This window comes from Colletotrichum orchidophilum (genome assembly GCF_001831195.1).
Source record: "Colletotrichum orchidophilum strain IMI 309357 chromosome Unknown Scaffold_96.1, whole genome shotgun sequence".
NCBI classification, from domain to species: Eukaryota; Fungi; Ascomycota; class Sordariomycetes; order Glomerellales; family Glomerellaceae; genus Colletotrichum; species Colletotrichum orchidophilum.
In genome coordinates, this window is record NW_019173052.1 from 147,818 (window position 1) to 159,965 (window position 12,148).

General features: G+C 54.4%; 4 protein-coding genes across 4 annotated transcripts; 2 read left to right on the plus strand and 2 right to left on the minus strand.

Moving 5' to 3' along the window:
- Positions 1 to 769: 769 nt before the first annotated feature.
- Positions 770 to 3,022, plus strand: CORC01_10066 (DNA topoisomerase; the record flags this gene model as incomplete). Its single annotated transcript, XM_022621695.1, has 6 exons — positions 770 to 850; positions 906 to 1,103; positions 1,160 to 1,338; positions 1,392 to 1,561; positions 1,609 to 2,939; positions 2,990 to 3,022. 6 exons carry the CDS (start codon positions 770 to 772, stop codon positions 3,020 to 3,022), a joined length of 1,992 nt encoding a protein of 663 aa, XP_022471827.1.
- Positions 3,023 to 7,042: 4,020 nt separating this feature from the next.
- On the minus strand, positions 7,043 to 7,429 carry CORC01_10067 (uncharacterized protein; the record flags this gene model as incomplete). The annotated part of the gene is made up of 1 exon (XM_022621696.1): positions 7,043 to 7,429. A coding segment is annotated over one exon (387 nt), but the record flags the coding sequence as incomplete, so codon positions are not given.
- A 1,688-nt stretch (positions 7,430 to 9,117) lies between these two features.
- Positions 9,118 to 9,519, minus strand: CORC01_10068 (uncharacterized protein; the record flags this gene model as incomplete). Its single annotated transcript, XM_022621697.1, has 1 exon — positions 9,118 to 9,519. One exon carries the CDS (start codon positions 9,517 to 9,519, stop codon positions 9,118 to 9,120), a length of 402 nt encoding a protein of 133 aa, XP_022471829.1.
- Positions 9,520 to 10,350: 831 nt separating this feature from the next.
- CORC01_10069 (uncharacterized protein) lies at positions 10,351 to 11,412 on the plus strand (the record flags this gene model as incomplete). Its single annotated transcript, XM_022621698.1, has 1 exon — positions 10,351 to 11,412. One exon carries the CDS (start codon positions 10,351 to 10,353, stop codon positions 11,410 to 11,412), a length of 1,062 nt encoding a protein of 353 aa, XP_022471830.1.
- Between the last annotated feature and the right edge of the window lie 736 nt (positions 11,413 to 12,148).

Sequence of the window (12,148 nt, forward strand, 5' to 3'; positions counted from 1 at the left end):
GTAGTGCAGGGGTCTTCGGCCGTTTCGACCACCGATGATTCGTCCCTTGCGGTAGAAATGGAAAGCTGTTGCTTACCCTTTTCATGAGAGTAACCGTGCCAGGGAAACGGGACTTTGTACTTTAGCACATACGATCTCAGATCTGTGCAATAGCGTCGATCAATCTGTAAAATCTCCTTCGTTGAGATGCATTGCTGGATGTCGATGGCTTACGTCAGTTTGGTATTGCATATGAGGTGGTGGCCACCATCTCGACATCCTGTATTAGGTAAGTAACCGTACTTTTAGCTCACCAACCTGCCTAGGGACCCCCGGAGCTGAAGCCTGAAAGCGCGGTGCGAATCAGCGTGGCAGCCCCGCTGTGGGGTTGCACCAGGCCTAGGTAGGGAGGGAGACAGAGCCTAGACCTCACTTCAACGACGAGCACCTCAAAATCTTCAGTAAGTCGATTTCTTATGTTTACGTTGGGCAAAGCAGCTGGATAAAGGGACCAATCTTTTTCAGTGGTTACATACGCTGGGCTCTTCCAACCCAGCTGTATTGAATGCGCGTGTCAGAGACACTGGAAAGTCCGTGTATGAAGATTTGACGCGCCTAAGTTCGTGAAGACGCGTCTCTGAAGCAGGAACGTAGGTAGAAATCGCAAGATGCTCCTGCTCTTCCGGCAATAACAGTCGTGACTGCACTTGCGGAAAGTGCCAGCCGCACGAAAAATTGCTGAGTTCAACGTCATTTCTATGGGCAGCATTCGCCTTCACACATTGAGAAGATGAAGGTCCTCTGCGTTGCTGAGAAACCGTCCATTTCCAAAGCCGTCGCCGGCCATTTGGCAGGACGAAATCCTGAAGTTGTAAGTATCAGATCAACAAAGTCATGCCTTTCTTGTAATAGCTTACCTTCCTCAGCACAACACACGTTCTCAATACATCAAGAACTATGGCTTCGACTTCGACTTTGGTGCCCCTTGGGGTCCGTGTGGTGTCACCATGACAGCCGTTCTGGGCCACCTCACGGGACTCGAGTTCACGGCAGAGAACAAGAACTGGTCGCATCCGCCCCCAGAGAGCTTGTTCAGTGCACCAGTTGTGACCGTTGTGCCACAGGTGCGTCCTCATCTTCTCCCTCTTGCTTCCACGCATACTGATAGCCGCATGCGCAGGACAAGAAAACCGTGGCCGAGAACATTGAACGGCAAGCTCGGTACTGCCAGCTTCTCGTCATCTGGACTGATTGTGATCGAGAGGGTGAACACATTGGAAAGGAGATTGTAAATGCCGCCAAGAAGGGTAATAATCGAATTACCGTCAAGCGTGCTACTTTCAGCAACATCGAGCGAGCGTAGGCCTGCCCCCTTTTCCGTCAGAGTCGAGGATCTCTCTGACAGTTTGCAGCCACATTCTAACTGCTGCCCGGCGCCTGACCGACCTCGACCAGAAGCAAGTCGATGCCGTGGATGCGAGGATAGAGCTGGATCTTAGGATCGGGTATGCCTTTACGAGATTCCTGACCATCAGCCTTCGTCCCCTAGGAGGCGCGCTGCAGGAACGAACAATCAGTTATGGTAAGCTTGCACGCGGTGTACCATACCTATTCTAATCAAATGTCTAGGCTCTTGTCAGTTCCCGACTCTAGGCTTCGTCGTAGATCGGTACTTTCGGGTCCAGAACTTCGTTCCCGAGCCGTTCTGGAGCATAAAGGTCATGCAGTCTCGCGAAGGCAAAAAAGTCAACTTCAACTGGTCACGGAATCGTCTCTTTGATCGGATGTCTGTTGTTATCCTCTACGAACGTTGCATCAATGCGAAAAAGGCCAAAGTCACAAAGGTTCAGGAGAAGCCAACGAGGAAATGGAAACCTCTACCTTTGACCACCGTCGAGCTGCAAAAGGCAGCAACTCGTCTCCTCCGGATGAGTGGTCAACAGGCCATGACAGTCGCGGAGGGTCTCTACAACAAGGGGTTCATCAGCTATCCCAGAACTGAAACAGACCGTTTTGACAAAGGCATGGATCTAAAAGCGCTATGCAGGAAGCAGACGCCCGACCAGAGGTGGGGCGAATATGCGCAGACTCTTCTGGATGGGGGCTTCAGCCAGCCGCGAGAGGGAAAACATGATGACAAGGCCCATCCACCCATTCACCCAGTCACATATGCGGCGCCCACAGTATTGAGTGCGGATGAGAAGCAGTTGTACGAATACGTCGTGCGACGGTTCCTTGCTTGCTGCTCAGAAGATGCCAAGGGTCTTGCAACCGACGTGGAAATACTCTATGGCGAAGAGACCTTCCATACCCGTGGACTAGTTGTCCTGGAGCGCAACTATCTTGACGTATTCATCTACGAGAAGTGGAACGACTCTGCGCAGCTACCAAAATTCACGCTAGGGGAGACGTTCCAGCCAACAGAAGCTCTGATGACGGATGGCAAGACAAGTCCGCCGGGATACCTCACGGAAGCAGATCTCATTGCTCTCATGGATGCCAACGGGATCGGTACAGATGCCACCATGGCGGAGCACATTCAAAAGATTCAAGACAGAGAATATGTCCAGCTAGCTGATGGGGGTCAACGTGGCCAGGATGGTGACGATGATGATGACGACCGGGATAGACCTCACTCGCCGCCAGCTAGAGGCGGTCGAGGCGGCCGCGGCAACCGCGGTGGTCGCGGTGGCAGAGGAGGCCGCGGCGCGTCGTCGGCGGGACGGAGTGGGCTCAAGGTCTTCATCCCGACCCAACTCGGCGTGGCCCTCATCACGGGATTTGATCGAATGGAATTCGAGACTAGTCTGGGTAAGCCTTTCCTGCGGAAAGAGATGGAGAACAAGATGAAAGCAATCTGCGACGGGCGTATGACCAAGGAGGCCGTCTTGCGGGAAAGTCTAGGTCAGTACCGACAGGTATTTCGGGACTCGCAAGAACGGCTCAACGTTCTGAAGGCGGTAAGTCGGGGCTCCATCACTAAGACGTCCACACGCGCTGACTTTACTAGGCATGTCGCGAATACATGTCGATTCGCGACTGAGCTTGACATTCGACATTGGTGATGCAGATAAGGGCACAGCCCTTGTGGTATGCGAGACGCGAGAGTGTCGAAATGAAGTGGGATGATCCCAAACATCGTCGTCGCGGTAGCATGGCTCCATAGGTAACAAGGACCACGGGGCGAGATTTCCTTATCGATGGTGTCCACAGGAATCCAAACGTGGGTGTGACGACTGGCGCATGGAAAGGCCACCCGTTCCGAGAATCGGCTCCGTTGGCTAGTCACCTAGTCAGCTTCACGAAGCTGCGCGACATATCTCAAATTCTAATGCCGACTCATGGCGGCTTAGATCAACAGCACGCTGCACGCCAGCGCTCTTGGTCAACCGGCCGTTCGGGACTAAGCAAGACAACGGAAGAGGTCGGGAAGGCGCAGTAACGAGGGTGTGATGAACCCCGCCGCGATATCTTGGACGAGAAGCGGGGTGAGCGGCTACTGCAGCGACTGCAGTGGTGCCGCCGCGAGGAGGGGGCAACCCGGGCAGAAATCGGCCCAAAGGCGGAGGATTTCCCAGGGATCTGAAGCCGAAAGTCGCGAAAGGAGGAGTTGCGGCGGCGGATTGACGACCCACAGACACCCGAGGGTGAACAAAGATGGGCAGCATCAGGAGAGGGGCGCCTGGGAACGAGTTTAGAGCCCGAAGCCTCGACGATGCAGCATGTCACAACGTGGGGTTTCATAAGTGGATGAGTGACGACCACGGCTCGCGATGGGGGAGCCTGATTCGACGACGACATTGACGTAACTACCTCTTTGTGAATAGGCAAGGCAATTGGGAACAAGAAAAAATGTGTCCACAACGACGAGACGAGGTACCACGGGGTACATGCACACCTGGAAACGGGCATTTCTTGTTGAATGTATTTGGCTTTCTGGATTGCTCGCATTTCTCCAGGAAGAAAGTGGTGCCTGTAGCTGCTGTAGCCTCAGAGAGGGTCGTCTGGGGCGTGGTTCTCACACAAAGTCGATCTGGCGCAGACCAATCAGATCAGGGCCTGGGCGCAACGTGATGGGTGCGCTCGTCGACGTACGACGAGGTGTTGCGCGAATTCCGGGGGAGAGGCCTGACTTTTGCGTCAAGATGAATCTGCCATTCCAGGCTCAAGCTTGCTGCAGCCAGCCAACGACGTCGTGCCTGGTCTGAGGGAGAAGGGTTGAGGAGAAGAGAGGAGAGGAGTAACCAGGTATTGATGGGTAGCACGGCTCTCTGCTGAACCCCACGATATCTCCATTCGGATGTCGCTACATGCGAGCTGTGAGCTGTGTGGTTTGACACCTGCCCTGTGCTCCGTACGTCAAGTCGTCAACCGCAACCAAGGTCCTGGACGCCGAACCCGCAACAGATAGGGTATGGGATGCATGGCATATCAGCACATCACCGTTGCATGATGAGAAAGAGACGATAGGGGGTTTGGGAAAGGGGTGCGTTGGTTATAGACATTGGGTAGTTAGTCATTGGGAGGAGAGAGAGGGGCATGGAATGCAGACGTTGGAATCAGATGAGAAGAGATGCGATGAGTTTGGATCCACGAGAAGTGAGGCGGGAAAAACATGGACAGATTCGACGGGCAGGGGGGCGCGGCGATTGCTGAAGAAGGTCGCCAGCCTGCCGCTCATCACGAAGGGGGAAGGAGGGTAACCGGAAACCAAGTTGCAAGAGTCTTTGTCGAAGTCATTGGGCCACGGGAATCCGGGGCGACATTGGACGAGGGGGATCACAGCGAGGTACATTACACAGTGAGGGACAGGCGCCTCAACCGGGACCAGAGTTGAGGCAGGCTCTCACGGACGGGTAGAGATAAGCTAAGGTATACCGCATCGCCATGGTTTTGGCGGTCGATGGCCAACCTGGAAATGATGGAGAGGGTTCCGCCACAGTGTACAAAATTGCGTCCGGTTTTTTTTGTTTTTTTATTTCTTTTGTGTATCTTTGTGTGGAGAGCCAGAGGGCAGGGCGGCACAGGGCGAAAGAGCGGGATGCGCTGCGCGGATTCCAGCTGTACCGCGGGGTACAAGGCAGCTACGAGTACGGATACACGTTCGCTATCCCAAGATCCAAGAGCAGCTGACTGTTAGAGATACGCCCCCTTCGGTCTACAGTAGTCCAGTCCACAGTCAAGGTGCTTCGTGTGGTCCACCGTCCGGATAGTGGTCTTGGCATCTCTGGCTGCGCATTGTGCGAGGTCAAAAGTAAAATAAAATGTTCGAAAAAGAACCGCGTTGGAAGAAGAGGTGCGATGCTGCAGGGCAGGGCTAGGTAGTGATCATGGGGGGGATTTCTCAATGGAAGCCTTTTGGTCCTTACCTTGGCAAGGTCTATCGTATGCCAGGTCTTGAGTGTTGGTTGGGTACCTTAGGTAGGTAATCTACAACATTATGGTTCAGTTTGGTGTAAGAGGACACGTCGTCGCGTCGGCGGGTTTCCTACTAGGTAAAGGGATGTCTTTTGACTTTGTAAGGATATACCTAGTGCTTGTTGTTCACTGCAAGATGGTGCGTGAGACTAGCTTCGTTTTCTCGATCTTGGTCTTGCAAGAGAAACGGGGGAGAAATGGACGATGACGGTCGAGTCCTTTTTCTTGTTCCTTTTTTGGAAGTTTGGGTGAGCGCGCGTGTCTCAGACATTTCCGGTCTGGATCGTCCCGCCGGCACTCATCGCGCCGAACCAAAGATGAGGGAGGGGGAAACGTGAAGAAATACACAAGAAGAAATACAGGAACTGGACAGTTCTGGCCTGTCACTGCTGCTGCTGCTGCTGCTGCTGCTGCTGTTGATGAAAATCTGCACGAAATTTTGGTTGCCAGATGTTCGGTCGACTTATACGCCCCCTCGCATCTTGACCTACTCCTGACCCTGGTATATGGTGTAAGGGCATGGGAGAAGGGATTCCTTTCGGATTCCACCACTTCCATTCCACGGCCATGTCCAGAGAAAGGGGGTTTTCAAGGCAAAGGGGTATCTGAATTTGTAAGAGTGGTTTTCTTCCCCCCTCGAGGAATGCCAATTTCGCCAAAGAGAAGAGTTTTTATTTTTATTTTTCTCGCTTTCTTTTTCGAATGATCTCGACCATTTGTGTTGACCATAGCTTTTGGGAATTTCCACCTCCTTGATAATCAAAATTGCAACGTTCAAAAATAGGGGAGCATGATAATGACCACAAAAATACAACAAGAAAATGTGTGTCTGTGTCTCTATGTGTGTTCTGTGCGGTGATGAAAGGCCCTCTCAGCTTCGGAACCCCTTGTTGTTTTGACAAGGCCCCTGGTCTGTGTTGGTATGTATGGATGAATGGTCGCACGTTTGCTGGTTGCTGGGCTGAAAGTATTCTTACTTACCACAGTAGGAAAGAAAGGATGAGAGAGCGAACCTGCAGGTTTGCGATTGATGACGACACATGTCGCATTCTCCAGTCTCCGGCAGCAGCAAGCTTGACGGCCGCCGAGATATTTACTTCAAACCCCGTCCGTCCGTCCGTTTTATTATTTCCGTCTGGGATAGCAGCGGTTGCAGCAGCTTGAGCAGCAGCAGAAGGAAGCCCACACTCCCACAGCTCTCCACCAAGTCAAACTGCGCGCATTGCTTTGCCCGCAAAGACTCAAAGCTAGGTAGGTATTGTTGCTTCAGTGGACACCGGTCCCGTGGTCGCGTATCCCAGCGGCTGGCTGGCGGGAAAGACTCAGACATGGATGGGACATGGGGACATGGGGACATGGGGACATGAGCACTTGACAGGGGGCAATGGCATAGGCACGGGACCCGGACAAAGGAAGCGGGTGGGTTTATTAGCGGGTACGGATGGGCAATGGATCAAAGTTGATGAAGGTTGACGATAATGAGATATATGTGAATATATATGTGTGTGTGTGTGCGATGTGGGAGAGGAGGGTGATGTCGATTGGGGTTTTCGAACCCTATCACCACCAACATCCCAACCGCAGTTGTCATTTAATGGAAGGGGGGGAAAGTAAAGAGTCAAAGTGCCATGAGTCGGAGTTTGTGTTATCGATGGTGGATCTCCAACGAGGGGGCTTGGATGCCATAGGTAGGGATGGGACGGGACAAACGGAAATGGAAACAGGGACACTTGGGAAGCAGAGCTCCACAGCCTGAGCGTGCTCGACGCCGTAAGGAGACTGTATAGTAATAAGGTATCGTGACAGAAAAGACAGATGAGAGACTTGAGAGAGGGCGGGAGGGATCCTCAACAGATTGGTCAGCTCTCACGCTGCACGCTGTACCCGGGACGAAGGTTTCCATTCTACCGCGCCCAGCGTGCCATGGGACGGGATCACCGGTTGGGATACCACTTTGCGCGGTGGGTTTGGTGGTGATGTTATTGTTGACGCGGGCGCCGGCGACGCGGATTTGATGCACATCTAGAAGCGCACCCTTGGTTCATGGGTGAATGGAAGGGGTGGGAGGCGGCAATTTCAAGGGCTGGTCGAATGGTGTGGTTGCGTGGCTGTGTGGGCGTTTCGTCAACATTGATGCCCTGGCAGGGAATCGGTGACTTTGCGGCTTGATACGCGACGGGTTTGTCACTGGCAATTCATCGTCTCCTTAAACTTGGAGTCCTTGCGCGGGCTCTTGATAGTGCGGCGTTTGACAAGAGGATCGGGTGTTCTTGCGCTCTTCTTTTTCACCGTCGTTTCTCGATCCTTGTATCGAGCTAATTATGGACCTGTCTAGAGAACAAGAGAGGGTCTGGACGCTGGACAGTTGCCAGTTGGTTATTAGAACGGAGAACCGCGTGTGGGCTTGGCCGGGGATCAAGTGCGTGGGCTCGACTGCAATTCCGGAAGGCCACGGGTTGCTGTCCCCCTCCCCCCTGCCCTGGGCTTTTGGGGCCTTTCCCAGGCTTTGGATCATCACACTTACCGGCCGACCCTATCGGCAGTCCGGGGAAGGCAACGAGGTGGGAACTTGGTTTCAGTAGCTTCGGGTTCGGCATGGGTATGGGTTTGGGCAGTTGCTATGTGGGTGAGTGCACCAGGAGGGAAACGACGACCGACTGACCGACGCATGGGGACGTGTCTTGATGGGTCCGCCGTGGAAACTTGTCGCGGACGCTTCGAATCATTCATGGATCGTCTGTATGGGGCCTTGGACCTTGAAGGCTTGAACCTGGGCTCAACTCAACTGTATTTCGAGGCATCCATATCGGTGGCCGGTTCGGCGGTCAAGCTTGGGGACAGGAACGGGACAACGAGATGGAGCCCGCCCAAGCTCCGTCCATGTGGATTGTTTGGAGGTCTGGGACGGGGTTTGGAGCTGGCGGTGGCCCATGGGTGGATATATTTTTGATGGGGTTTGCGGTTTGTGTGCGGTGTGTGTTGAAGCTGTATTGGTAGGTAGTTAGAATCTGGTATTCTGACGGTACTCTGAACCTTGATCAATGAAAAAGTAATCGGTTGGATGAAAAGGTCGTCCGTCCAGTCCAGGACACCCCAAGTTCTAGCAGAGGATGATTGAGTTGTCCGTTCTCCCCTTACACACAACTGGACTATCAGGAGGGTAGAGGCATTGATTATAAAGAAAATCAGATCAAAGGTTGATAAAGATCTCTTTGGTGATAAGCGCATAAGAGGCAAGCAATAAGGTGTTGCGCTAGGCAGGCAATTACCTCAACTCCTCAGCGGCTTGTCGCCAGCAAGAGCGATGACTCCAACCCATAGGGGGGGCATGGGGCGCTAGAACCAAAGGAAAAGGAACAGACGGAAGCACAGTTTGGGAGATATGATGTGCGACACACTGTGTACAAGACCTGGCGTGTGCCTTGGAGCATTGCTTCGTCCCTTTCCTTCTGACCAGTGTGGGTGGGCAATTGTAGGCCTCTATACGGATAAGGTAGGTCCAGTACGGAGTATGTGCTGCCATACTGCAGCAAGGCGAAGGTGGGAGTGTGGGAGAAAGTGTGAGGATAACCGCACGCCCTCTCTAGCCGGGCTCCCATCTCCTCTCCCGGCCGGGGACTCCTTTTTTTGGTATCAGCAACCCAGCCACACATACCTCCAGGGACAGACACACACTTCCGTCAGTCAACACCTGGTGACCAACACTCGACACCCGTGGCCTCAGCTCCCACGCCCAGGGTGTGCGCTGTCGTCCTTGCCCATCGCCCCTCTCCCACTTCCTACCATCATCGCCTGGGCCAACGCCAGCGGCGCCCGTCTCTTCCTCCTTTCCTGTTGTCGCCGTAGTCGTTGTTGCGTTGTCGGGCCTTGTCTTGCTTGCTTGGTGCTTAGTGCTTGTTTGGCCTTGCCCATCCATCCGGCCATCCATCGCCTTCCCTTGCCTTCGCCGCCGCAGCCCTTTGTTTCTGCAGGCGGTTGAGTTTGGTACGGGCTTCGGCTGCGTGTTGCTGGAGAAAGCCCGGGCTTGCGCCTGTGTAAGTCATGATGCACTGCAGCAACCAGGCGTACAGTCAACGTATCTCTCCTTCTCCTTCTCCTCAGGTGCTCCTCTCTTTGGGGCATGCCTTGACCCAAACAGACTGGCCCGCCACAGAGAGCGAGAGGAGTCGGCGCGGGAGGTACGGAGTAGATACCGAGGAAGCAAGAGTGCGAGCGAGGTACATGGGTGTACCGCGTTTAACTGCGGATACCTTGGATCCAGGGTTGCATCCGTCCGGTACCGTGGGTACCTCCTCCCCCTGGTCGCCATCTCTTGACATGCCCCAGGTCTTGCAATGTACCCCATGTACCTCTTTCTCCTACACACACCTTCCAGCCAGCAAAGAGGAACGAGGTGAGAGACTTGTGTGTGTGTGTGCATGTGTGTGTCGCTCTCAGTCATTCAACAGACAGTCAGTCAGGTATGAGTCTGTCACTCCCATCCATCCATCCCATCTCCGTATCCGTCCACCACGGTCCCTTTTACTTTAGCCCTGGCCGTCGCACTCATCTCACCCTTCCTTCTCCTTTCCTCTCTTCTCTTCTTCAACGCAAATACAATATCACGAAGAACCACAACCCAATATTGACGAGATTCTCTTGTCACAGTCACGATAATCGCAACAGCCACAGCAACGCCAGCCTGATCTGCCAACCCGTCTATTAGCCGACCCGTCGAACTGAGCCTACCCGCACAGTTCCACACTTGCATCGCATCCCTTCCGCTTCTAGCAGTACGTCAATAGCAAACCCTACCTTATCCCACCGCACCCTGGTGACTCAACACCACAAACTCCCATCGTGGCACTCTTCTATTCCGTGCCTTACCAGTCTCACTATATTCAGCATCCATAGCTAATCATCGCAATCGCGTACAGACACGTCTAGAAGCCAAAGACACGTCTAAACGACATCATGGCGACCATGGCAGCTGCTGCTTGCGATATCCACCTGGCCTCCGATATGAGCCGAGACAACTTGACTGTTGTAGCGGCTCGGAGTGTTCCTGCGACTGTGACACGATCTCACCCCCTCCCCACCCCTCCCAACTCCATCTCTCCCGCCCTGCCGCCTCACGGCCTCAAAGCTCAGCTCCAGAAGGCCAGGCTCGAGCCCATCGACTCGGACCTGGACTTGCACGACGATCCGACTGGTCACAGACAAGCGTCGCGATCGCCGTCCTACGACGCGACCGGTGCCATCAGCACCACCCTGCTGGCCAAGCATCACCTCCCTGAAATCCTCCTCAACCACGGTCCTCTAGCTATCCGTCACATCATGGGCTACCTGACAACGTCTGTACCGGGCTTCGCAGGAATCCCGCCGACCAAGGCACGACGCCTGGTGGTGGGAGCCTTGGAGGGCCGCGGAGGCGAGGGTGGTGGACCGGACGGCGACGTGGAATTTGAAAAGGTGGGCTGGGGTCGGTGGGATGCCCGACGACGTGGTCAGGCAGCGCGCGGGTCTACACCACCCACTGACTACCGATCCGGCATTCCCATTAACACCAGCGGCGGACGCGGTGCGGACAGATCTCGCCTGAACCTTGCCTCGTCCAGCGCTGGCGATTCCATCGTCTTCTCTCACGACGACCGCGATGCCATGATGATGGAATGCGAAGCGGACAAGATGTCCCTGGATGGCTCGGCCTCCGCCTCGTGTTCCGAGGCTCCGGATGACGACGATATCGCCATGAATGATGACCCTGAGGACGCCACCGACGATGAAGACTGGGCCGCCGTTGGAGCTGCCGCTCTACGCGCCGAGTCATACAACACAGCCGGCGCAACCGCCCAGTCTGCCGGACGCAGCTTCCTCTCCGCCAGTGTATATAACTCGGGAGGCCTGCGAACCGTCTCAACTGGCATGGCGCGCTCGCTCCAACCTCTGCCCTTCGACTTCTCGGCGCTCCAGGGCCCGTCTGATGCGCAGGAGCGTGAGGCGGTTGAGGCTCTGTTGCGATTGGGTTCTGTATAATACCTTTTTTTTGCATAGCACGGCGTTTGGGGATGGAAGGATTGCGCTGTGCGATCAGTCTGTTTGACTGATGAGAAAGCATACCTCCTTTTTTCATTGGATTCGGACTGGTTGGCTGGGTTGGCTGAGCCAAGGATACTGTGTCATGACCTCACTGACCGGGCCGGCGCGCTCTGGATCATGCACCACCACTCGCTGGTAATCGTCATGACACGGCGGATCTACATTACACGGGTTCGGCGTTCCTGGCATTTGGAACGGCAAATTACGCCCTCGCGCGAAGGGCAATCATTGTGGACTTGGGCACCACTCTGCATTACGATCATGGCTCTATTGGAGGATACCCCGACACATTTTGGTCAACAACACGTTTCGACAAACTACTACTTGGGCCGGCTGGCTATCTAGGGGACTGTTGTCTCATCTCCCCGCCTTTGCCCGCGTGGCCTCGTCTTGGTACCTTTTGCGAAGACTTTGAGGCCTTGCAACAAGTGCAGTTGGGCTTTTCCAAGCATCGGCCTGTTTGAGACCAGGGCACACGGTGGCATCGACGACAGGTTGGAATGGGCTGGCCTGACAACACCACCTCCTCAAAAACTCACTCTTCGATTCTCGCCCATTCATGCGTATACCACATTTTGCACATACCCTTTTGTTTTTTGTTACACATCTGCATCACCCCACTTCAACACGCCGTGGAGGATCACATCATCTAGCGCTGGGCGAGCTTCACCTC